Source organism: Trachurus trachurus (assembly GCF_905171665.1).
Source record: "Trachurus trachurus genome assembly, chromosome: 5".
NCBI lineage: Eukaryota > Metazoa > Chordata > Actinopteri > Carangiformes > Carangidae > Trachurus > Trachurus trachurus.
The window spans coordinates 33595232-33618432 of record NC_139896.1 but is presented as its reverse complement, the minus strand read 5'-3'; the positions used below and the strand labels follow the sequence as shown (position 1 = coordinate 33618432).

The following is a 23201-nucleotide window of genomic DNA, read 5'->3' as shown; positions in this document are numbered from 1 at the left end:
TAGAGAGAAAGTTATTCAACATGTTGCTGTTGCCTGAAAATAATGGAAATATGAGCAGAATCTAAGTAGATAGAAAATGACAAACTGAGATCCTGCTGTTTGGCACAAATCGCTATCATACTTCATGTGGAGGACTTTGTTTTACCAAAGCACCACACCATCGGTGCACAGAAAGGGTTGGTCTGTTGTTAATCGGATGACTGACTGAAAAGGGATGCTGTGCTACCTGTTCAAATTGTAAAGGGAACCAACAGTAATCTTCTTAGCAAATAGACTATGTATGTTTTATTTTTCTTCCAGCACTCTTACAGAACTGCCAGTAGCCTATTCTGCTTTTGGTCTATGGCCAAGAATGATTTAGCGTTTATTAGTGCTCATATAGTACTGCACTACCTCCTCATTTAGTGCCTACTGGAGGGAAACTTTGGGCTCGCCAACTCTTTAGAGAGCATCATGCATCATGCCATAACCCAGAACTGTCATGGAGTTGGAATCATTTTCATCTGCTCTTCCAGCAGGCAAATCAGCCTCATTGTTTTTGTTTCATGTGTGAGTGCGACTGTGTTTAATTTTCTTTGTGGATAATATTTTGGACCAGAACTGGTCCTCTAAATTATTCTCTTTGTTTTAAGGTGAGAGCTTCCACTGAGACTTGGTGGGAACATTAGATTTCTTAACTCTGTGAACATCACATCCATTGTGAAGCATGTTTTCTGTCAGCACAGTTCACCCTGAAGACGATTTGTGGATTTCACGCCTGATATGAACTCCATCCACTCAGAAAGGCAGCTCAGTATTACCAGACTTGCAAAGCATTATTGATTCTATTTTCTTCATGACATAAAGTCTGTACATATCAGTGCTGTGATTTTGTGTCTGCTGGGCATGCTGCAAATTAGATCTGTGATCTGAGGCTGGCTGGTTCAATGCACTTGAAATAAATAAATAAATTAATGTATCAAAACGTAATTATGTGTGACTCAACCGCACACAGTTCATTAATGGAGGGACTTAACAAGAAGCTCTTTGAACTTTAAGTGTGTGTGTCAACACCGTTGCTAATCGTATCACCCTCAATTAACTTTACTTCTACTGGATAAACCTCTTTTGAGGGAGGGCAATGGGGAAGGAGGGAGGGAGGGAGAGAGAGAGAGAGAGAGAGAGAGAGAGAGAGAGAGAGAGAGAGAGAGAGCCCCCCTACTCAGCCCTCCACCCCCCTATCTCTCTACAGGACTGCCAGCCCGTCTAGAGTTATTCCAGGAATGCGTTGAACATGGCTGCCGCGATGAAGGAGCAGAAAACGGGACTACTAGAACTTCGTGTGACCGTGGACCGTTGGATCCGGGTGTTGGCCACTCTCACCGAGGACACGCTCACGGTAAACCCCGGGGAGGTTCCCGAGGAGCCCACCACGAAGCCCAGTCCCGCCGGAGCTATCAACGGAGACCCCCCGAACCTCAGCTCGTCCCCGGTCCCGGAAACCATCACCAACGTGAAGCGCACCGTGCGAGTCACCAAGCAAGATGTTGGAGGACTCGGTATCAGTATCAAAGGTAAAAGCAGCGTAAAGAAGAAGTAGTGACATAAATGGCGACTTGGTCTCAGTTAACACAAGTTTTTTTTTTCCCCGCGAGGAGTTTGGGAGCACTTTCTGTCAAGGACGCTGGAAAAACAACCGACGACTTGTCAGTTAACTCAGCAGCGAAACCCCGCAAACATGAGACTAATTAAACTTTCCCGGGACGTTTTGTCCACAGAAATTACGCTGAGCATTTTAACTCATTTTTAATACATGCGGTGCTCTTGTTTGTACGGGGAGTGAAATGACAGCTCAAGCTGTGCCTGCTCTCAGTGGGGAGCCATTTCACTGTCCCGGAGTCACTGGAGACGGTAATTAGCTACAGCCGCGTAACTTTAGGCCAATGTTTGACAGTGTAGCCTCCTGCACTGTACGGTACGGTCTGATAGACGGCCACACATAGCTGACGCAGTAAAGTTAGAGACAGCATTAGAATAGGCTACATGATCATTTATGATACACATTAAAAGTTTCTACTCTTTCTTTGATGAGATTCAAAATTACAGTAGTTTATTTCATCACTCAAGCAATTTCAAGCACTCAATGCAAATGACCGCACCTGATTTTAAGTGGGTCTTCTTGTCAACTTGTAGTTTGTCTTCCTACTGTAATTTTTTCTCGGGGAGCCAAAGACAAATTTTCACTCAGTAAGTTAAACTTTTTAATAAACTGTGGTCTCCATAGAACTAATAACAACTGCTAATAAATAGTTGAACTAGGCTATTTTCTGTCTATTTGTGAATAATAGTGCACTGAAAACCAGAATATTACATGTTAAATTGACAACACCTAGTACTTCTTCTACTTCTACCCCCTTTAACACTTACTTAGGATGTGTGCATTTGTTTTTTTTAAATTCTTTTTCCTCCATATAAATTATTATTATAATTCTGAGCCATAATACCAGAGAGCGCTTAGACCTGCAGTAAAGGCAGAGTTGTCATACATAGCCAGAAGAGATGCACAAAAACGAAACAGTAAATTTATCACTGTTCCTGCATCAATAAGTTTGTTTGGCTCTGTCGCTGATTCACTTTGTGTCTCTCAGCAAAAGAGGAGCATCTCAAATGCATGTAGCTGCACATCGAGGTTGCTCCTATGTGTAACCTCTGGATGGGAAAGAGGTTGTGACCTTCCCATATCTGACAAACCACTAGGCTTACATACCTGTGTTGTGTACTGTGCAGCTGATAAAAGCCTTTTCCTTGTCCTGTTTCCTCAACCTGCAGCAACAGGCTCTTATCTCAGCTGTGATCTCAGTGAGGAGAACTGGGAAGGTTCAGCATTGCAAAGCTACATGAAGAAGCAGTTGTGCAGAGATAATCTAATCCACAGAAAGTTTTAATTTTAATTCCAGCTCTGCTTTTTCTTAAAAATATTTATCTAAGCCCGTAGTTTTATTCATAATTTTATCTCGTATCTTTATGTTGTTGAGTTTATGGTCATTTTTATCTTCCAGATGTTGTTTGGGATTAGATGAAGTTGTGATCTGTGGCTTGCTCACCTTGAGTTGTTATTTGTGCATCATCACAGTGAAGATCTAGTAGGCAGTAATGGAGCTGTACTCTGATAATGCGTTGTGTTCGAACTTATACTCTCTGTGTGTTACAGCCTCTACCTCTTGACAGGTTTGCAGTGTACATGTATTGACATGTTATCACTTGGCCATTCAGAAATGCACAGGCTGGTTTTGATGGACAGCTGTAGACTTGCTCCGTTGTTCATGCTGCAAAGACGGTTCATCATTGTAACCGCTGGTGACATGTTAATTTTAGTCCCTCCAATAGTTGCCGCCACCAACAACAACAAAGCTAGCCCCCTAATGACATAAATGTAATGCCCATCTCTGTGGAAATGGGTGGCTTTGAAAATCAGACAGCATGTTATTAAAACAAAATCATAGCTGGCACCCCAGTGGCTTGACACTGTTGTGATGCTGGTTGTTTCAAAGGCAGCGGTGATGAAGCGAGGGAGGAAGAACGGTTTAGCAGAGGGAAAAGAGCAAGACAAAAAGCAAAATGAGCAAGCAGTAAATGAAGCAGGACACCGCACCAAGCCGGAGGTGTCAATGGGAAAGAAAGGACGAAAAGAAAGAGTGTCAAAAAGTGTAACGCGAGTGAAAGAGCACGGCAAAAAGTTGTTGTGGGCTAGCTGACACCACATTGTGAACAGCTGAGAGGAGCAGTCCACAGCAGGCAGTTGTCATTGGCCAAAGATGAAAGCTATGTGGCTGGGAGTGGAGTACTCCACTAGTGTTAATTTTAGGGAGCCCACCCCGGCCTGCAGAAAAGCATGGAGGCAGTCAACCTTTACTCTCACATGTCTAAATTTAAGAGGAGAGCCTAGGAAATGAGTCTCCAGGTCTGCAGACGGGCCCTCTGGTCAGAGGAAGCAGCCTATGCAGACTGGGTCTTGTTCCTCTGCCACATGTGTGTGAGCTAGCTGGTTTTTTGCCATAGTGACTTTGAGTTTTTCCACTGTGGCAGGAGACAGCTTCACTATCATTGTCACACTGGGCTTTTCTCACTTTTATAGGACTTGATGCAAGTTGTAACTCACTCTTGTAAGTGTTTAGGACATACATTATGAAACCGTTGGTTGGTGCCTGGAGCTGTTTTGTCTCAGGCTAGCTCAGATGCTCTCTCCTTGACAACATTTTTTCTCAGTTAACAAAGCTCAGGTGCAGCGTTATGTAACAAACCCATTATTAAAAAGATATTATCTCCTCGTGTGGCTTTGCACATCATCCATCAGAAACCACATTATTTTCGTAAGTGTTGAGAGATCAATTTGTTTGTTGTTTTGTGTTGTTTGTTTCAGTGTTCATTAGCAGCTCGGCTGAAGTTTGAGGAAGTTAAGTGCTGATCGTGCTGATTCCTTTGAAAGCAGCATTATCACCACAAACACATTGTTGGCACAAAAGTACCTAATTAGGTGCATGTCAGTGTTGTATAACCCGGTACCATCCATTTACCTGTCATCGGTAGCTGCAGTGGCTCCTCCCCTCCTCCTCCGCTGCCACCCTCCTGTCAGGTGAGTGACAGGCTGCCAGCTGGAGGGTGTTGAATTGTGTTTGACAGGAAAAGTTGGAGAAAGAAAGGCAGGAAGAGGAAGGGAATATGGGAGGATTAAGGGTTGTGTAAGAGTAGCTGACATATTGACGTTTTTCCCCCCTACAATATGCCAACGTTTGTTTACTCAGCAGTTTTGTCAATCAGAGGTATTCGGGATTTGAAGTGAACCTGAGTGAAGACGGGAGGAGAAATTGCAAGAAATTATAGGGTTAATGTGTTTTTGCCACTACTGACAAACCCCTCACCTGCTTTGGCTGCTGACTTAAAGGGATACTTCACCCAAAATCAATAATTCACCAGTTTTGTACTCACCGTCATGCTCCAGTGGCTCCTCCCGAGTACTTTCGGAGGTATCACAACGCTTTTGGAGTTTTGGAGTTCCAGGGGGGGGGGATTTTCAAATAATAGCGGTGCTCATAATTGTGCTCACTTTTGAATCGTCCAAAACACACACTATGAAACATCCAAATACCTCCAGACTGCTCGTCTGTACTGACCCCAGTGTCCTGAAGCCGCCACATGAAATGTATTTGAAATTAAAATGTATTTGATCTCTGTATTTAGCCTTGTTGAGGTAGTAGCTCCCAGTGGCTGTGTGAAATATGTAAGATTTGCTGCGAGATGTTCGTTCGTCGTTTGGATGTATGATGTATGGAAGAAATAATCTTGCACATGTGCACAAACATCAACAGAGTTAAAGGAGCTACTGCTACAACAAGGCTAAAAACAGACATCAAAAAAAAAATCCAAACAACTTGTTCATGTCGCAGCTTCAGGACACTTGGGTCAGTACGGACGAGCAGTATGGAGGTATTTGAATGTTTCATAGTGTGTGTTTTGGACTATTCAAAAGTGAGCACAATCCCCCGCCATTATATGAAAATCCGTTGCCAATTGGACCCCCCCTGGAACTCCAAAAGCGTTTTGATGACTCTGAAAGTTCTCCCAACCCTTCCTTGGCATGACGGGTGAACTATCCCTTTAAGTCGGTAGTTTGTCAAAGTAGATGATGAGAAAAAAATATCTGCTTCCTTTATATCAAGTCACTCCTTCTCCTAATCAATTCAAACATCTGTCTAAATCCTTTTGGTGCCAATGCCAATGTCATCTTGACACCCGCCACGCTATCAGTTCAACTCAAAGAAACATGGCCGTCTTGTGCCAACTTGTCCAACCATTTACTTTAAATAGTCTGGACATTCTTGACATAAATCACCGCCATTCATCAAGTCAAAGGCCACAGGGCTGCAACTGGTGAAGTGGGAAGTGCTGTGGTGATCTTTCCATTAGCACTGGTTTGGTGCATGAGATATTAGCTGAGCATATAGCCTGGCATGTCATTGTTGAAGTCTGCAACAGTCTACTTGTAGTTGTGAGTTTTCATTCGAGCCAATTTAGTTTCTTTTTAAATGTCCAGTCTAAATTAAATGCAAATACTTATTACTTTTTTTTTTTTTTTTTTTACTGTAAATTCTATAAGTACTTAGGCGGTACAGATAATAAGTGTGTAGTTTGTGCATTGGTAGAAGTACAGTGAATAGATGTCACAGCAATTTATATGGTGGTGCAAATTGGGGGCAAAGGTAACCTAAAGGATAGAGTAGCAACTTGTGACTGGCTGGAAGGTATTCACATTTAATCCCCAGCAGGGAACGTTTGGATGGGGTTAAGCCAGCAGGACACAGACTATTTCCACTGACGTTCAGAAACACACATTAATATGTTAATTGCATTAGATCATGAAATTTATTTTCCAACAAATACAATATTTAACAGCTCCCTTTATCAGTGATGTGATTTTTCTGGCAGTTCTTCATTGGCAGTGTGGTAGGCTGTGTTTTTCTACTGGTGGATGAATGGCTTCAAAAAGCTTTCCAAATTGGCGTGGAACATAATCACTACATATGTCCCTGGATAATCTTTTTTTTTTAATTTTTTTTTATTCTTGGTATGTTATTGTTCCCAAGGGTGCTTCATGTACAGAATGTGGCCCGATCTGCAAACTTAGTTTTACACACAGCTGTCCAAAATAACCTTCATGCATTGCGTATCGTATGCATGTCATGCCCTGGCACTGAGTGACATCCATGTAAATTGTATGATTCATTAATGTAGGTGGAAGAAAAACATTCAGACTTGACCTTTGCAGAGAACCAATCAAGCCCAGTTTGTCTCTCCCCTCTCATCCGACCCACAGAACAACTCCTGAAATAGTGTCTCTGCAGCACAGATGTAGCTACCGGATTGTTATGGTAACAAAAATAAACACAATGTTAAGATTATAGAATGGCCACTCGTTGGTTAAGTTGAGGCACGATAACTGCTCGGTAAGTTTTAGGAAACAGCTGTGGTTTGTGGTAAAGTGATTACTTTCTTAAGGTTAGAGGGACCTTTGTTGTCATGGTTATAGTAAGTCGAGGCGAAAAGAAACACTGACAGTTGGTTTCCATTGAGAAGTGAAGAGTAAAAAACAGTAACTGTTGGCAGTCCACTGTGCCTGAGTGAATGTAACTGATTTTATGACACTGACAAAGCCACTGTTTGTAATGTGAATCATTGGAGGCTTTTCTGATGTTATTAATTCAGACACTCTATAGATGGCTTATTATTCTACAGTATACAGTGTTTAGACTACTTTCATAAGGTGTTTTTTCCCCTTTGCATTGCAAAGTTCACAGGATTAGGTTCACAATCATTATTAATCAGGGAGAAATATGTAAATTGTGTTTATGTGCCTCTACCAAATTCCAGTGCAGTTTGTAAAGATTCAAGTTCAAGTGATTAAAGTTCATAACTTTGACAGCTATTCCCAGTGATCAAAATTGTGATGATATATATTGATGACATCACCATCAACTTTTCTGAAGGTTCCTCTTCATCTCATCTCCACTTTGAAATTTTTTATCAACACATCATAATCCAGAGACTTAGAGCAGCGCAGTAAACATCTATGCGGTGCCACAGAGCGGTCAAGTAGCTGCTAAATCCCTCTTTCTAAAACGTGATCAACATGCATAATATGAGCATCTAAAGCTCAACCCTGGTGCTTCTTTATTAAGAGCGCTACCCCGTGCCCTCCAAAGGAAGATACATGAGTTAAATCCCCCGGAATCACCCAGAGCAAGCAACCTGTGGAAGATGTATTTAGAATTAATTAAATGCAATCCTCTTTTGGATAATTTCTCACACGCCTGAAGGCCAGAGTCCAAGTGTCAGCTGATATTAATGACGATATTTCTCATGAAGAGTGGAAGCCCTCAGCAAGAGGCAGATCCATCAGCTTCTGAGCTGACCTTCATATAACGAGTGAGAAAGGGAGCGAGAGGAAGAGAGGGGAGACTGCAGAAGCTGGACCACGAGGGGTAATCGCTGCTCTTTGTGTCTGTCCTCGTCTGCTCTTTCAACTTCACTTAACAGTTTAAGTAACTAAAGTTGCCTTAAATGCTGAAATCTGGGGAGTGCAGTGGCCGGGATCAAAATAAGTGTAGCACTGTGGCTGTTTTGCTGCCAACGATCCTCTCAATTTTTCACTGAATTATGCACATAGGGCTTTCTCTCAGCATAAGAACCCACATCTTGTATTGATTTTGTACAGTTAAAATGCTCTGTAAAGCTGATAAGTTGTCAAAAGATTGAGCCTCATATTATTTGCACAGTGTAAGTGAATGTATATTGTTAAAAGCAATAATGCGAGGTAGCAGATTCCTGAAACAATTAATGGAAGAAACAACAACAGTTATCTTTCTATGTCTTTATAACACAGGTGGGAGGGAGAACAAGATGCCAATCCTCATCTCCAAGATTTTTAAGGGCCTGGCCGCTGACCAGACGGAGGCGCTTTATGTCGGCGACGCCATACTGTCTGTCAATGGTTATGACTTACGGGAGGCCACACACGACGAAGCTGTGCAAGCGCTGAAGAAAACTGGCAAAGAAGTCATCCTTGAGGGTAAGATATTTTTCTTCCAGGAAAAAAATGAAATCCGGAATTGAGGCTGCACTTTCTCGCCTTTGCAAGGTGAAGTGTTTCTTTGTCTTCTGTGCTTTGCTGTCAGGATGCACTGCAGAATGACAGCAGACTGGGAGCTAACCACAAGACACACCTCTGTCTCTGTTGTATGATAAAGAAGCAGCTGATACATGATTTTTGAAACAATATAATACATAAATACAAATTCCCATCTCTCATGAAGAAGCTTGAACTATTATTTTACTGTGCCTGCATTCCATAGATAGACAAATATATTGAAACAATAGGTACTGTTGATACCTTGATATGTTTTGATACATTTCTCCAGCACTTTGGTTGATTTTTTTTTTCATCCCTTGAGGGGTCACATATGATGAGCTGAGAGAGAATGATCCATTAAACCAGACTTTGATCAGACTTACACGGAAACATCCAAATAATGAGCTGAACTGAGAGAGCGAGTGGAAAAACCTGAAGACTCAAAAAAAAATCCAAGAATATTGTTGTGGCTCACACCTCTGAGCATCCCAGCATGCTAATGAGCAGTTTCCTCCCGAACATCAAACACTGATAGACAGTTACTTTAGGTTGGATGTCGGAACTGAGAAGAGCGGAGAACGTATGTGGTGAGGCCTGCTGTGCACGGGAAGGTTTGCAATGGAGTCAGCAGGTGTCGGCAGGTGTTTTTCTTCCCTTTTTCGCTCTAACTCATCCGCGCAAGCAGCCAGAGCTAAATTACTGTATCGCTCCGTGTGCTTTTCTGTCTCAACCTTACAGTTTAGTCAGGTGCTGGGAGTGTTTGTGTGCACACATTTGCCTAAAAGCATCAGTCTGTGTGCATGTGTGAAACAAACACGGTCAATCTGAGATCTGATCTTCAGTTATGAAGACAGGGAAAAGGGACTGAAAACCATCCTTCCTCTTGCCGACTGATTGCATCACAAAAACTCAGCTTCTGTCTCCACGCTTTGAGCCACTGGATTCAATTGTAAATCCATTTGTTACTAAAATGACAAAGGTTGAGTGATGATTTATACAGGATGTTATCACTCAGACAGAATATGTGTTAAAGTATCAGGAACCATAACGCCTAACACAGTTTTATGCTTTGCTTTTATTATTCCCTCTGTTGCTCTACATGTCTGTGTGTTCAAGTCTATGGGTTGTGAGAGTTACAGAGGGACATTGTGTAACTTCTCCTGTTATCTGTTCATGAAAATCGATTATTTTGTTCAAAAATATGTTTTTCATTAATCAGTAATCCCCCCCATCAACAAAGTGAAGTGTTCCTTTCAGCTCTGAATTAGCCGTTCATATCATTCATATCTCCATGGAGCGGGTAAGCTCGGTGCTGGCTGCCATGTGGTGTCTCCATGTTTTTACGTTCAGTGGCAGCGTGACGGTAGGAAACCACGGAAACTCAGCGGAGACACCGGAGCTGGCGTCTGTGAAAAGTCACCGTGGTTACGCAGTGAGGAGGAATGGAGCGTTACACTGATGTTGCATTCACCTGCAGTCAGGCAGACGGCCGTCGGTAACAAACCAGATGTCATTTTAGTCACAGAAGTCCAGAGAAAGCCGGTAAAACGTGGGTCAGGTAAACAATAAGACATCGCCATGACAACATATTGTCATGTGTATTGTTTTGCCTCGTGTTGACGGACCACTTGTTTACATAGAGGCTTGTTTATGCCGTTACGTGCAGCGGCTGTCGTCCCTCTGCCGTCTGCCCAATTTCACGTGAATGCAGCATGAAAAATACGATTGAGTTGCTTGCGATATACAACCGCAACGCTAGATGGGAGGAATTCCTACATAATGTACCTTTAAGAAATGCATTCAATGTGATGAGTCGAACAGAAGCTTCCAACCTGGCATACTTCCAAAAACTGTCTGTAAACACTAGGAATAAAGAAGCACTACCTATAATTATTTAGCTGTAAACAGGTTCAATAAGCTGTGTAAAATAAGAATGAAACATGACATGGACTTTCCATTCGAGAAGATGAATGTTAAAAAAGAGGGAGCACTAAAACCAGAGTTACCAGTTTTCCATGTGGCAGCATTTCTGTGGGTGAAGTTGCACTGTGGGCTAGCGTCTGTAACTCCAGTCAGTGGAGCAGATACAGCCGGAGCCACGGCCAGCCAGGGGAAATCACCGCAAATCTCCCCGCCTTACTTGTCCACAGTCAGGCAAGACAAGTGTTGATATCAGACGGCTCAACCAGTGCTGCTCCGTGATCCGTCATGTCAGGAATCATTTCATGGGTTTCCCTCCTCCTGCCCCTGAGGGCCTGATAGAGGAGTGAAGAGCGGAAAGAAGCTTGAAGGCTCGCTGAGGGCAGTGTGCTGGATGTGTGTGCATGTGCATGTGTGTGTTTTTCGATGCCCTGCTGCTACAGTGTTTGTGTGGTGGTGGATGTTCTGTCCGGTCCTCGGAGATGGCAAGACCGCGGGACGCACATCTGTTGTGAGGCACTTGAGAGTATTTTTAGGGAACAGATGAAATAAAGAATGGAAGTTTTTGGTCAACGCTTGAGGGCTATGAGCTTTCCAACTGCAATTTCTCTTTAAGATTCAGATTGTAAATCAAGGCTGGCGAATACATATGACATGAAGTTCAAACACAATGCTTATTTTTGTTTTGGCATTTTATCAAGATACTGAGAAACACAGTTAGAAGCAAACTCCTTCTTGGCATCACTACACTGTTTAAAGGTCAGAGTAACAGTCTTTCTTACATGTGCGCTGCAACAAATAATAAGCCACCGCTGCTCTGCTTAAGGCAGTTTTCATCGCTCTGTGAAATTCATAACACAGACGGCCTTGACTGAGATCAAGGGGAAACTGCCTCCATCACATTAAAACATCTTGAATATGTGAACAGTATACTTGAATCTGTCAGATGAAGTACTCTCACAACATTGTAAGGAATTACAATAAAACCCCTGGTTGTGCTTATGGCAGGGTTTTTTCCTTTTTGACTTGGAAAGTCAAGTGAATAGATTTCTGCTCACCTTAGATTAATGCAGTTTTGATTGTTGCTGCAGCACATGCAATGCAATAATGCTGAGCACTGCCATCAAAGTGAAGAATGTTTTCGAGGATATGACGGATTTCTTTCAGAGTGTGGTTGAACTGAGTAAAAGGAAAAAAAAAACTGGTCTTGATGGTTCAGATTAAAACAATAGCAATCGCACATTAGATGGTTTTCAAAGGTGTTTCGAGTTGTGAATATGGGGCACAACTGGAAATGGTTTTTCCATCGTTCGCTTTATGGATTTTTAATAAATCCTATGAATTTATGTCCCACACGGTTGCTTAGCAGCCAACGGCGGAGGAAAATGGGCCACCACTGGGCATCTCCCAGGTGTGAGTGTGAATGTGTGTAAAACCTCTCTCCACCTGCAAATCTCTCATCATAAATAAGAATTTATTACAAGACAATCTGTCTGTATGAAAGAAAAAAAAATACAACTAGAGCCATTATGTATGTTCCCATTAGGATGTCCGTCCTCTGTTCCTCTTCCTCTGTGGTACCTTACATCAATTTGTGTGTGTGTGTGTGTGTGTGAGAGAGAGGAACAGTAAACACCTGAGAGGGTCAGATAAATATAAGAGACCAGATGAAACCATAAAACCACAGCTGCCTTCATTTCCTACCAGTGACATTTACAGCCTCACTGTGTGCGTTTGCGTGTGGGCTTGTGCTTCTTCCATGCGTGCGTGTGTGTGTGTGTACAACCTGCCATATCTTCAAATATGTGTGTGTGTGGAGAAAGAGAGAAGGCTGGAAAAGAGAGGTGCATAGGACAGCTCCACATTTCTCCAGTCACACACACACACACACACACACACACACACACACACACCTTATTATCACCCTGAATGTGCCTTCTTTTATAGTCACTGAGCTTCTGCCACAATAAATAGGGAGATTTATGGATCAATTTTGTAAAAATGTTGAGTGTGAGAACATCATGGAATACTTAGAGAGGGCTTTGTGGGGCAAAATTGAACAAATGCGATATGAGAACAAAATTAAAAGACTGCAGTCATGTATGAAGCCGCTGAAGAGACGGGATGAGGGATGGAGCGCTGGTCTCTGAACTGTCCCACTGCCTTCTGCCCTGTTTTAATTTGGATTCTGCTCTTCTACTGAGAAGACATCCATCATTGCCACCTGCTTGCCTGCCAAGTCAGGGCTCATTCCACTACTATATGAAGAAACCATGGAGCTAAGAAACTGTGTGTGTAAGTTAGTGTGTGTGCACAACATGCGTGCATGCATGAAAGAAAAGAGTGGGGGGTAGGGATGGTTCAGTGGTAAAGCTGTTCCCTGGGCAACCAAGGTCTGACAGAAAAGCACACACAAAATAAGTATCCACCACATACAACACATACTTCTGAAAAATGTTCACATACGTACATGCGCGCACACACACACACACACACACACTGACACAAAGTGTGAAGCAGAAAGGATAAATGGGCTGCAGAGTACAGGTCAAGACACCAAGATAAGTGTGAATATGGGAGCACTTAAAATGGGCCGGTGCGTGTCCGTGTGCATATGTGTGAACGCTGTCCATGTAAGAAGTAGAAGAAGTAGAAGTGTTGGTACGCCGTGTTCGGCAGGGCAGAAGAAGAATGTGTAATGCCGTCTCAGCGACAGTGATGGACAGGGAAAAGGCCGCTGACTGACAAGACACGCGAGCTGCTGCAATAAATGCTGAAGTCCTGAGAACACAGAGGTATGAAGTTATCTTAGAGTTTCCTAGTTATGTATAGGCCTACTACCTCCACCAATCCCACAAGTACAGTATGTCCATGGCTCATGTGGTTGATCTACAGGACAGAGTCAGTGATGACAGGACAATTACACCAGCACAAAAAAACGACTTGACACCCACATTATCTTGTTGTGTTTCATAAATATCAAAGTGACTAATATACAAATGTATATTAAAGGGATAGGTCAACATTTTGGCAAATAGGCCCATTGCCATAATCGCTATAGTCATAGCAGTAGGTTTGTTACCTTTATTTGTCGGTGTAAGCTATTTTTAGAACGTAGGAGCGGAGCGGCGAGCTGCTCAGAGCTACGCTACGGAGGCTAAAGGAATTTCTTGGTTTCCTTCATCAAACTCATCAAATACAAAATCCCAAAACTCCAAAACGTTTTCGTGGACAAGTTGTGACCTGCACATTCACCACGCTATGAGATAATAACGGAATGTTACGAAACCGAGCCGTTTTCGAGGTAAATACAGCTGTACAGCAGTCTGCTTGCTGAAAAACTGTCCCTGAACGCAACGCGCATCAGTGGTTTTGCATGAATTTACCTCTAAAACAACTCCGTCTCGTAACGTTCCATTATTATCTCATAGCGTGGTGAATGTGCAGCTCACAACTTGTCCACGACAGCCTTTTGGAGTTGTTGGGTTGTGTATTTGATGAGTTTGATGAGGTAAACCAAGAAATTCCCTTAGCCTCCATAGCGTAGCTCTGAGCAGCTCGCCGCTCCGCTCCTCCGTTCTAAAAATAGCTTACACCGACATAGGGCTGGGCGATATAACGATCTCGATACGGGATCGCGATAAATCTTTGATCGATTTCGATAATAAGCTATGGCCCTATTCCTCGATATCACATGAAAGTAAATATGCGCGACAGCAGCCGGCCACATTTCCGTCTGATACTCCGCCTCCTGTTCTGAGCATGCAGAGCTTGTTTGAGCTGCTGCAGCTAAAGGGAGGAAGGATAAGATGGATAGATATATATACTTTATTGATCCCAAGCTGTGATAAAGTGAAAGTTGTAAAAGAGGGAGGAAACGAGTGGAGGTGGAGCCGATGGCAACTGAAGCGATTGTGAACGTGTGGAGCATCAGTTCGTCTGTCCCGGCTAAAGAAGCCTGGCAGTGTGGAGTCAGAGCAACCTGATGACACCACGGCCACAAAGTGGAGGAAACACGGAGCTGCTCGTGACGTTTATTCTGCGGTAACATGTCTCATGTTTGCTCATGTACAGTGTGAAGAACATGCGCTAGGCTCAGGCCCCCACATACTCCGGCGTATTTGACTCCGCGGACATCCGCGCGCACTCGAGGCAGACGAGGACCCAAAGCGGGCGTCCGCCGGTCCCTTCCACGCAAAGCTCAATTTTTATGACCGCGCGGACTCGATCTGTTTCAAATGTGACACTGTATGCTTGCCTATGAAACCGCAAAAGTCCGCGGACAGTGCGCGCGGAGTCAAATCCACTCACAGTATGCGCCGACCGTCTCTCTCCCTCCCTCCCTCCCTCTCTCTCTCTCTCTCTGTCAGCGCCGCGCACACACGGAGCGTCGCGTCAGAGCGGTGAAGTGAAACAACAACCTGCAGATCACTTGAGTTGACGTGAACTGCGCTCGTGGTTACCGAGTCAGATCAATAAATAGGCTTTATGCACAGCTCCACTACTTCCTGAGCTCAAACAGGCTCCTTTCCTTCCTGTCTTACATTATTGGACAAACTGATGAATCCAGGTGTGTCTGACCATTGTGACTACTGAGGTCAGAGTCAGACACACCTGGATTCATCAGAGCCTGTTAAGTTCAAGAAGTAGTGGGGCTCGGCATAAAGCCTGTTGTCAGAGTAGCTAAATAGCTAAATATTTGTCTACAACCTGTTCAAATAACTAGAAAGACTAAAGCCTCGTGATTGACACATTTTAGAGCTGATGTATGGTAGAAAAAAGACAACAGAAAACAACAACAACAATGTAAATCAAATCAAACTGTGGATTATTGAACTGTTCCACCCTTAATGAACATTAAAGTGAACTCATGTCATCCTCCCAAACTGAACACATTCTCTGGTTTCTTCAGGATTCAGTCAGGATGCTGCTTGAACTGGCAGTGTCAGCAAAAAATACATATCGAGACGATATCGAGAATCGATCAATATGGAAAAACATATCGTGATAACGTTTTTTGCCATATCGCCCAGCCCTACACCGACAATTAAAGGTAACGAACCTACTGCTATGACTATAGCGATTATGGCAATGGGCCAATTTGCCAAAATGTTGAACTATCCCTTTAATCAAATTGCAAGCAGTTGATCTCGAGTTAGCATGATAAAGATTGTGATGCTGATACTGATTCTGTCATCTTAAATGACTGAAATTGTCAAAGAAATGGATTTGCTTTTGGTATTTTCCCATGTGTGGGGTGAAGTCCCTCTCACTCTTTAAAAGTACATTTTGACCCAGGTCTCATGAGAAAGTTTGACAGTCTTGTTCCATGACTTTAGGTCCATTTTTATACTTTGGGGAGGGTATTAGCTTAATGTCAGCCTAAATTTCATCAGAGTGTACTTGCATATCCAGAGGCACACACTTTTCTGTGTGAACGTGTGTGTGGGCAGAAGAGAGAATGAGGGGACAGAGTGAGGGAAAGCTAGTCTGCTCTGCCAAGAAGCCATTTCTGGACACTACTGGTTCTTTCTGCCCTGCTCCTTTCATTAAGGTAGTTGTGCTCAGGCTCAGCGGGCGCACACACACGGATTAAGTAGGCTTAGTTATGGAAGCTGTACGGTTGTGTGCTTTCTCTTGTCTAAATCTTCCTTTAGGAAGAAGTGTTTTGGACGTATGTTGTCAGCTGTGTCAAGTCTCCTGATTTTTGTCATCCAAGTTGGCTGTTGGCCAATGTGAAGGCATGGACTATTGATTGACTTGGTACAAAGTCCAATGTGCCCGGTGAGAGACTAAATAAGATTGAAAAGACTGTTAAAATGAGAGTTTAGTGGAATATCAAACTTTTAGATTACTTAACAGTGACTGCTGAGTACATGTAATATTCAGCAGAAGTAGTAATTTCACAGGGAAATGGAAAACATTTGTCTTGGTTCATGACAGTTTGCACAACAGTGAAAGTTAAACATTCAGTCTGTGAGCTGCACTCTGCTTGTGATAGAGGACATGGGGTCACATTGGGACCAGTAAGGTTTTGAGCTTCTAATGTCCACAAATGATTAGATTGTCACTGTAAATCAACCTTTACCAACCGGTTATAAAAGCTGCATGAGTTTTTGCATTTGTAGAAAAGAAAAGAAAAAACAAAATCCTGTCCAAAAGCAGGTTAGTCCAATCATATTGTTGAGATTTTCATGATGACCGTGCACCACCTGTTTGGACTTTGCTTTGTGATTAGATACAGTAGAGCCATAGATGCAGTTTTACACTTTGCATTTCACAGAAATACTTCTTTTCTTTTTTGTCTTTGCGTGACCTCACCGCTGATATCATTAGCTCACAGATTTTATTCACACTTTTTACAATTTGACAATTATTTTGACGAATACAAATCTTTACACTTAACCTTTTTATATACTGTATATATACAGTATATATTTGCGAACATAAAGAGTTCATAGGATACTCGACATGAGGATAGACAATGAGCACAGAGAATACATTACATATTTTCTTTTCTTTGTGATCTTTTTTTATCTGTACTTATGAATTCCTAGAATCTGGACATAGTTAAGGCGGAGGCCCTTCTTGGCAGTGAATAGCTCTCTCTAGTTGCCCATTGGTGATTTAAATCACCTGTTCTATGTTGTAAATGTCACTCAAATACAGTTATGAGGTTTGTTATATAGTAAAGTAACCAATAAGTTAGCTCTGAGGGTCCAAAGGAGAACCATCATTTTTAATTTCTTTCATGGGAGTATTTTATATTACTTGGAGCGTGTACGGCTGCATGTAAAAGAATATTAATTAGGAACATAAACAGCTTAGTAGGAACATAAGTAGGAATAAAGGCAAAAAGGGACATATTTTATGTATGTTAATGTACTGATGCATAGCTTGTAGGGAAAATGTATGGTTGACTTTGTTTTTTATTTGCAGTCACATTGGCTGCACAGTTTCTCGTGTTCCATGGACCAAGACATAACCATTGGAGATGGGTTTTGTTGAGTCATGTGTTGCCAGTCTGTTCAGATCATGGCTGCCAGACAGTTCTTTGAATGTGTTTCATTACATCTTGTAATATGAAGTGCTAGTGTGGCCACTGACACGGCAGCTGCGCTTTTGACTGGGTTCAATAAATGTGACTGACTATATCATCTCCTCTAGAACTAAGTGCATTAATACTGGCTTTAAAACTCTCGGAATAGGAGAATTCAATATGAACAAGCAGGAATGTCTTTCAGGAGTGCCCGAGGTGAGATTAGATTTGAAGAGGTTCATTTGTGTCTGTGATGAGTGTTATCTGAAGGATGCTTTGTCAGCGTTCTCTACGAGAGCTCCCTCCAAAACTAATCTCTGTTGCTGTCTTTTTCTCTCTGACACACACACACACACACACACACACACACGTGCACCAGCTCATGCCTCTCCCTGCATCAATTCGTTTATGTGCAATACAGGTTCTGTGTTGATTTACACTTGTGTTGTAAAGAAAAAATGCAGCATTTTTCCCTAAATCCTTTTCACCAGCTGTGCTGTTGTGTTGGTGTCCATGAGGATGCAACACCAGCCTGTTTTCATGCAAGTCAGAGTAGTTTTAGATTAAAGGTACATTGTGTAGGAATTGTAGGATACTCAACATGAGGATAGACAACGAGCACAAAGAAATGTACCTCAGAAAACTTAACTTTAGTGGAGAATACATCTACATATTTTGTACTTCGTCATTTTTTTAATCTGTACTTATGAATTTCTGGAATCTGGACATTGGTACAGGTATACATTGTGTAGGAATTACTCCCATCTAGCGTTGTGGTTGTATATCGCAAGCAACTCAATCTTATTTTTCATGCTGCATTCACGTGAAATTGGGCAGACGGCAGACGGACGACAGCCGCTGCACGTAACGGCATAAACAAGCCTCTATGTAAACAAGTGGTCCGTCAGCACGAGGCAAAACAATCCACGTGACAATATGTTGTCATGGCGATGTGGTATTATTTACCTGACCCACCTTGTACCAGCTTTCTCTCCACTTCTGTGACTAAAATGACATCTGGTTTGTTACCGACGGCCGTCTGCCCGACTGCAGGTGAATGCAGCATCAGTGTAACGCTCCATTCCTCCTCACTGCGTTACCGCGGTGACTTTTCACAGACGCCACCTCGACCTGAGCCGACAGCTCCGGTGTCTCCGCTGAGTTTCCGTGGTTTCCTACCGTCACGCTGCCACTGAACGTAAAAACATGGAGACACCACATGGCAGCCAGCACCGAGCTTACCCGCTCCATGGAGATATGAATGATATGAACGGCTCATTCAGAGCTGAAAGGAACACTTCACTTTGTTGATGGGGGGATTACTGATTAATGAAAAACATACTTTTGAACCAAATAATCGATTTTCGTGAATAGATAACAGGAGAAGTTACACAATGTCCCTTTAAGTGTCCAGGCTCTCCTCTCCTTGCTCCTCTCCTTGCACTTGTGAATACAGGGGGAACAGTGTAGTATATCACCCACTTGTAGTTCTGGTTATGTAGGCAGTCTAGTCACTGAAGATGATGATCATAATATTAAAGCTATGTTGTGTGGGCTATTAATACAAGGACGAACACCGCAGCCCAACAGGCTGAAGACTGCAGACCAGCAGTTTGAGTTACATTTTGCTTTGAAGGCTAAAATCGCATTTCCTACAAATGAAGCTCTTCAAGGACTTGTGTGGATCTACCCCCCCGCCCCCCCCCCCAAGAAGATACATACTGAATTGTGTCTTAGAGCAAGGCCAGCGTAGATTAATACTCCCCCTCTATCTGCTATCCTGCACTGCTTCAAGTCTGGTTAACTGAGTGATTTATGGAATTTGATGTTTAAAGCTCCTTATTGTGACACAGCAGTCCTGCTGGCTGTTAACACATAACATATGCTGTAAATAGACTGAGCTCATATGCAGTACATACTTCTCCCATCTGTCCTGCTCATCTGTAGAATGGCTTGTGTCCCCCCCGATGGACACAAGTAGTCAGGGAGGCAAGAAGTGACATTTTCGCAATTCCCAGTTTGCAGCTGCAAATTCTCAGGTGGGTGTCTTTCGCCCCGAAGCTGCATCAGCCCAGTCACAGATGCAAGAGTTTATGTTTCTGTGGCTCAACTAATATGTATTCATCTGGTGGGTGTAAGCAGCAGCAGCAGCAGCAGCAGCAGCATGGTCCTCTGGTTTGGAGTGTTATTTCCATTAGTTGTTGTTCCATTCTGGGTGCCTTGCTTCTGAATGCCTAGAAAAGAAAAGTCATTGTCTTGCTTGGAGACAGGAATGGTCTGATTTTCAAACATTTATGCTTCTCAATCAGTTGCTCTTTTGTAGGATGCTGTTGTCTGGAGCATGAGAATCCTGTGTGTTATTTTCCTGTCGGTTGAGTCGGGAGGATTAATGAATTTCTCATACTGTTGACATTTCCTGGATAGCTTGTCAGTGGTGTGACCTCTGTCACCCAGGCTTAGTCTGCTGCTGTCTATGAATTATGCCTTTTAAAACGTGCAAACTGAAGTCAGTCAAACAGCGTTGGAGTGTTCACTGTTGCAAACAAAACTACTCAACTTCACTCGTAACTGGATGACCAATTTACAGACCTCGACTACTGGACAGACCCTTGTATTATTTTTCATCTTTTTCTTAATTTGACTCGCCTGTCAAATTTAATAGCCAGTTGAAAAGCACATATGTCAGTGCTCTAGTGCAGACCATGTGAAATCAAACAGGGATCATCCACTGACGAGTCTGTGCACAGTTAATACACGCATTTGACTACGTGAGCAGATTCTCAACTAGATTTATCCGTCCGCTCAAAATTCATGCTTTTCAGATCAAAGTCTGAGAACAAGTGGTCTGGTCTCAGACTTTTGTTCCTCACTGTCTATGAAGATTTAAAAGCACACACACCCACTGTTGATACTGGAACAAGCATGTGTGATCTGTGGAGCCTTTAAGCAGTGGGATGGTATTTTAGTCCTTCTTTAAGCAAGCAGAGTGATGTCATAACTACTTAAACTTAAACAAACAGTTGTGCCAATGACATGCGTGCGCTAATTAAAACTTTCTGGCTCTCGCTCTCGTGACAGAATAATTATAACTTTGAAAATAAACCTTTCCCCCGATAGCTTGACTGAATCCCTCAGCCACATCTCTTTCTTACTATCTATTGGATCTTTGTTCTCTATGCTCTCTTCTCCTCTGCTCAAATAGCCTTTATTAAAAAAAGAAAGCGTTTTAAGTGGTTTATTTAAAAGTAAAGCGATAAGTGTCTCTCCATTTCAGATGTACCATTATCTAGATTTTAAACTATTTTGTGGAGTGCTGTGTATAGTCTACGCAGACTGAGTTAATCGGTAACAAAATGAAATTCAGTTCAATTTGTTTTTTCAGTTAACCTTCACAGAGTAAGGGTAACCTCATTTGGAGATAAAAACTTCTTTAGCTGTTATTTATTTATGCTGCTTTAATATATACTGTATATCGGCACGACAGATTTGATGTTCCTTTATGTATAATAAGATATTAATGAATCTATTTGGTTAATCTTAAAGGTATAATATGTAGGAATTACCCCCATCTAGCGGTGCGGTTGCATATCTGAACGTATTCTTGATGTTGCATTCACGTGAAATGGGGCAGACGTCAGACAGACAACAGACGCTGCATGTAACAGGATAAACAAGCGTCTATGTAAACAAGTGGTCCACCGGCACGAGGCAAAACAATACAGACGTGACAATATGTTGTCATGGTGATGTCTTATTGTTTACCTGACCCACGTTTTTCACGTCTTTCTCTCGTCGAGTAAAATGACAGTTTTAACAGGCGCTACCTGGAAAACTTTCTCCCCGGGCCGACAGCTCCGCTGAGTTTCTATGGTTACCTACGATCACGCTGCCACTCAACGTAAAAAATGGCGATGCAACATGGCCGCCGCGGTTCGGTGCGTCGCCCACTTGTGTATTTGTAACGACTTGTAACAACTCATTCTAAGGTAGGAGAAAGCTTTCATTTGTATGCGGGTGTGATTCCACTTCAGTGAAATACGTATTTATGAAAGACATATTTGATTTTTGCTAATAAAAAGCCAAATAAGTTACATACTGGGGCGTTAAAGTCATGCTTACTCAATGAAAGAATACATGTCTACTGGCGAAGGCACCATATGTGTCTTTTTCTTTACACTGACCTAAGTCCATGTAGCCTCCCCTATTGCCTCCACCAGATTCACTACTGCTGGAAGTTTCACTTTAAGATTCCTACATACACCCCAGGTTTGGGCAAACTTATATTGGAAAATACTTTTTGTTTTAGCTCATTTAGGTGTGGCTTTTCCCAGGACGCAGAAGGTATGTGTTGTTAGGGGCGATGTGTCTGGCACTTTGTGAAAAATAAATCCCACCCTTCTGGTGCTCCAATTCTTTCAAATAAACACTCAAAAATGCATCCATCTCTCAGAAAAGTCTAACTTTTACTTTCTTGCCGCACACTTAATGTGTTCCTTTCCAACCCAAGTTATTTGGGAAAAAACTACAGTAATGTTGCATTGAATAGAGTGGTATAATGCCAGAAGGTCTTTACTCCTCTCTACCTCTGTCTATAATGCTGTTTATGTTTAGGAAAAGTGACAAAGTGTATTTGCATAGTAATAGATACGCTGAATTGCAGGCTCCATTTTAAGTTGATATTGTTTTTGCAGTGTTGCAAACTCATTGCCACTAGGCATTACTGTCTGAAAACTCTGGATAGAACAGCTGAGAATGAGCAACAAAGTCAATTTGTATGTCAAGTGTGTATTTATAAGTCTAAATGGAACGTATGGAATGCAATCAGAGAATAATTACTGTCCACCCCAGTCACCTCCTGCTTTAGTCTGGTGTAGCGTAGCTGTTTTTGTCCTGGATCTGGATCTCGGAGTGTAACCCAGCTCTGAAACCTCTAACCCTCTGCACTCACAGTTTGGTTCCTTCTCCTTCAGAGCCGCTGGCCCGTAAGGACATTGTGCTTAGACTCGCTGAGCTGAGGGAATGGATTAACCCGCAAAATAACATAGCTTTATTAAATAACAACTCTCCCCCAGACCTTTCCCACTCTGTGGCGTCAAGTTTGCTTAACTGGCCCCCTCTCAACCCCACTGCCCTGATCTGGGGCCCCTGATAAATTGGTGGTCCAGTCTTTGTACCAGTCTTTCACTTCATTACAGGCTCAGACTCCACTGAACCATCTCACAGTATTGTGCAGCATGTGCATATTATGGATAGAGGGAGGAGGAGGGTAATGTCATGGGAGCCTCTGCAGCCATTATTCAGATTAAATGACCAAAAACATACTCATAAATACATATATCTACAAACCCACACCTTAATAATAAATAATAGCTTTTATTAAAAAAAAAAAACAAAAAAAAAACTGCTGATGTACCAATGTATCTAACTGTGTTACGTTTACCAATGAATTTTCATCATGACTACTTAGGATTTCATACATACATTTGCACACAATAATGGTGACTTGTATTCCTACAAAGCAGATGTTTGTATCACTTCCATTTGTCTCATTAAGAATGAAAATGAATTGCAAATTAGGCT

The 23201-nt window shown here is 42.4% G+C and overlaps 1 protein-coding gene across 1 annotated transcript in view; it reads left to right on the top strand.

Moving 5' to 3' along the window:
- Nucleotides 1-1203: 1203 nt before the first annotated feature.
- The window catches only part of snta1 (syntrophin, alpha 1), a 35550-nt gene continuing 13552 nt past the window's right edge, over nt 1204-23201 (top strand). Inside the window, exons 1-2 of the mRNA XM_083971736.1 lie at nt 1204-1553; nt 8417-8602. Of these exons, the coding sequence (XP_083827862.1) occupies nt 1274-1553; nt 8417-8602 (466 nt within the window). The 5' untranslated portion in view covers nt 1204-1273. The remainder of the gene's footprint in view (nt 1554-8416; nt 8603-23201) is intronic.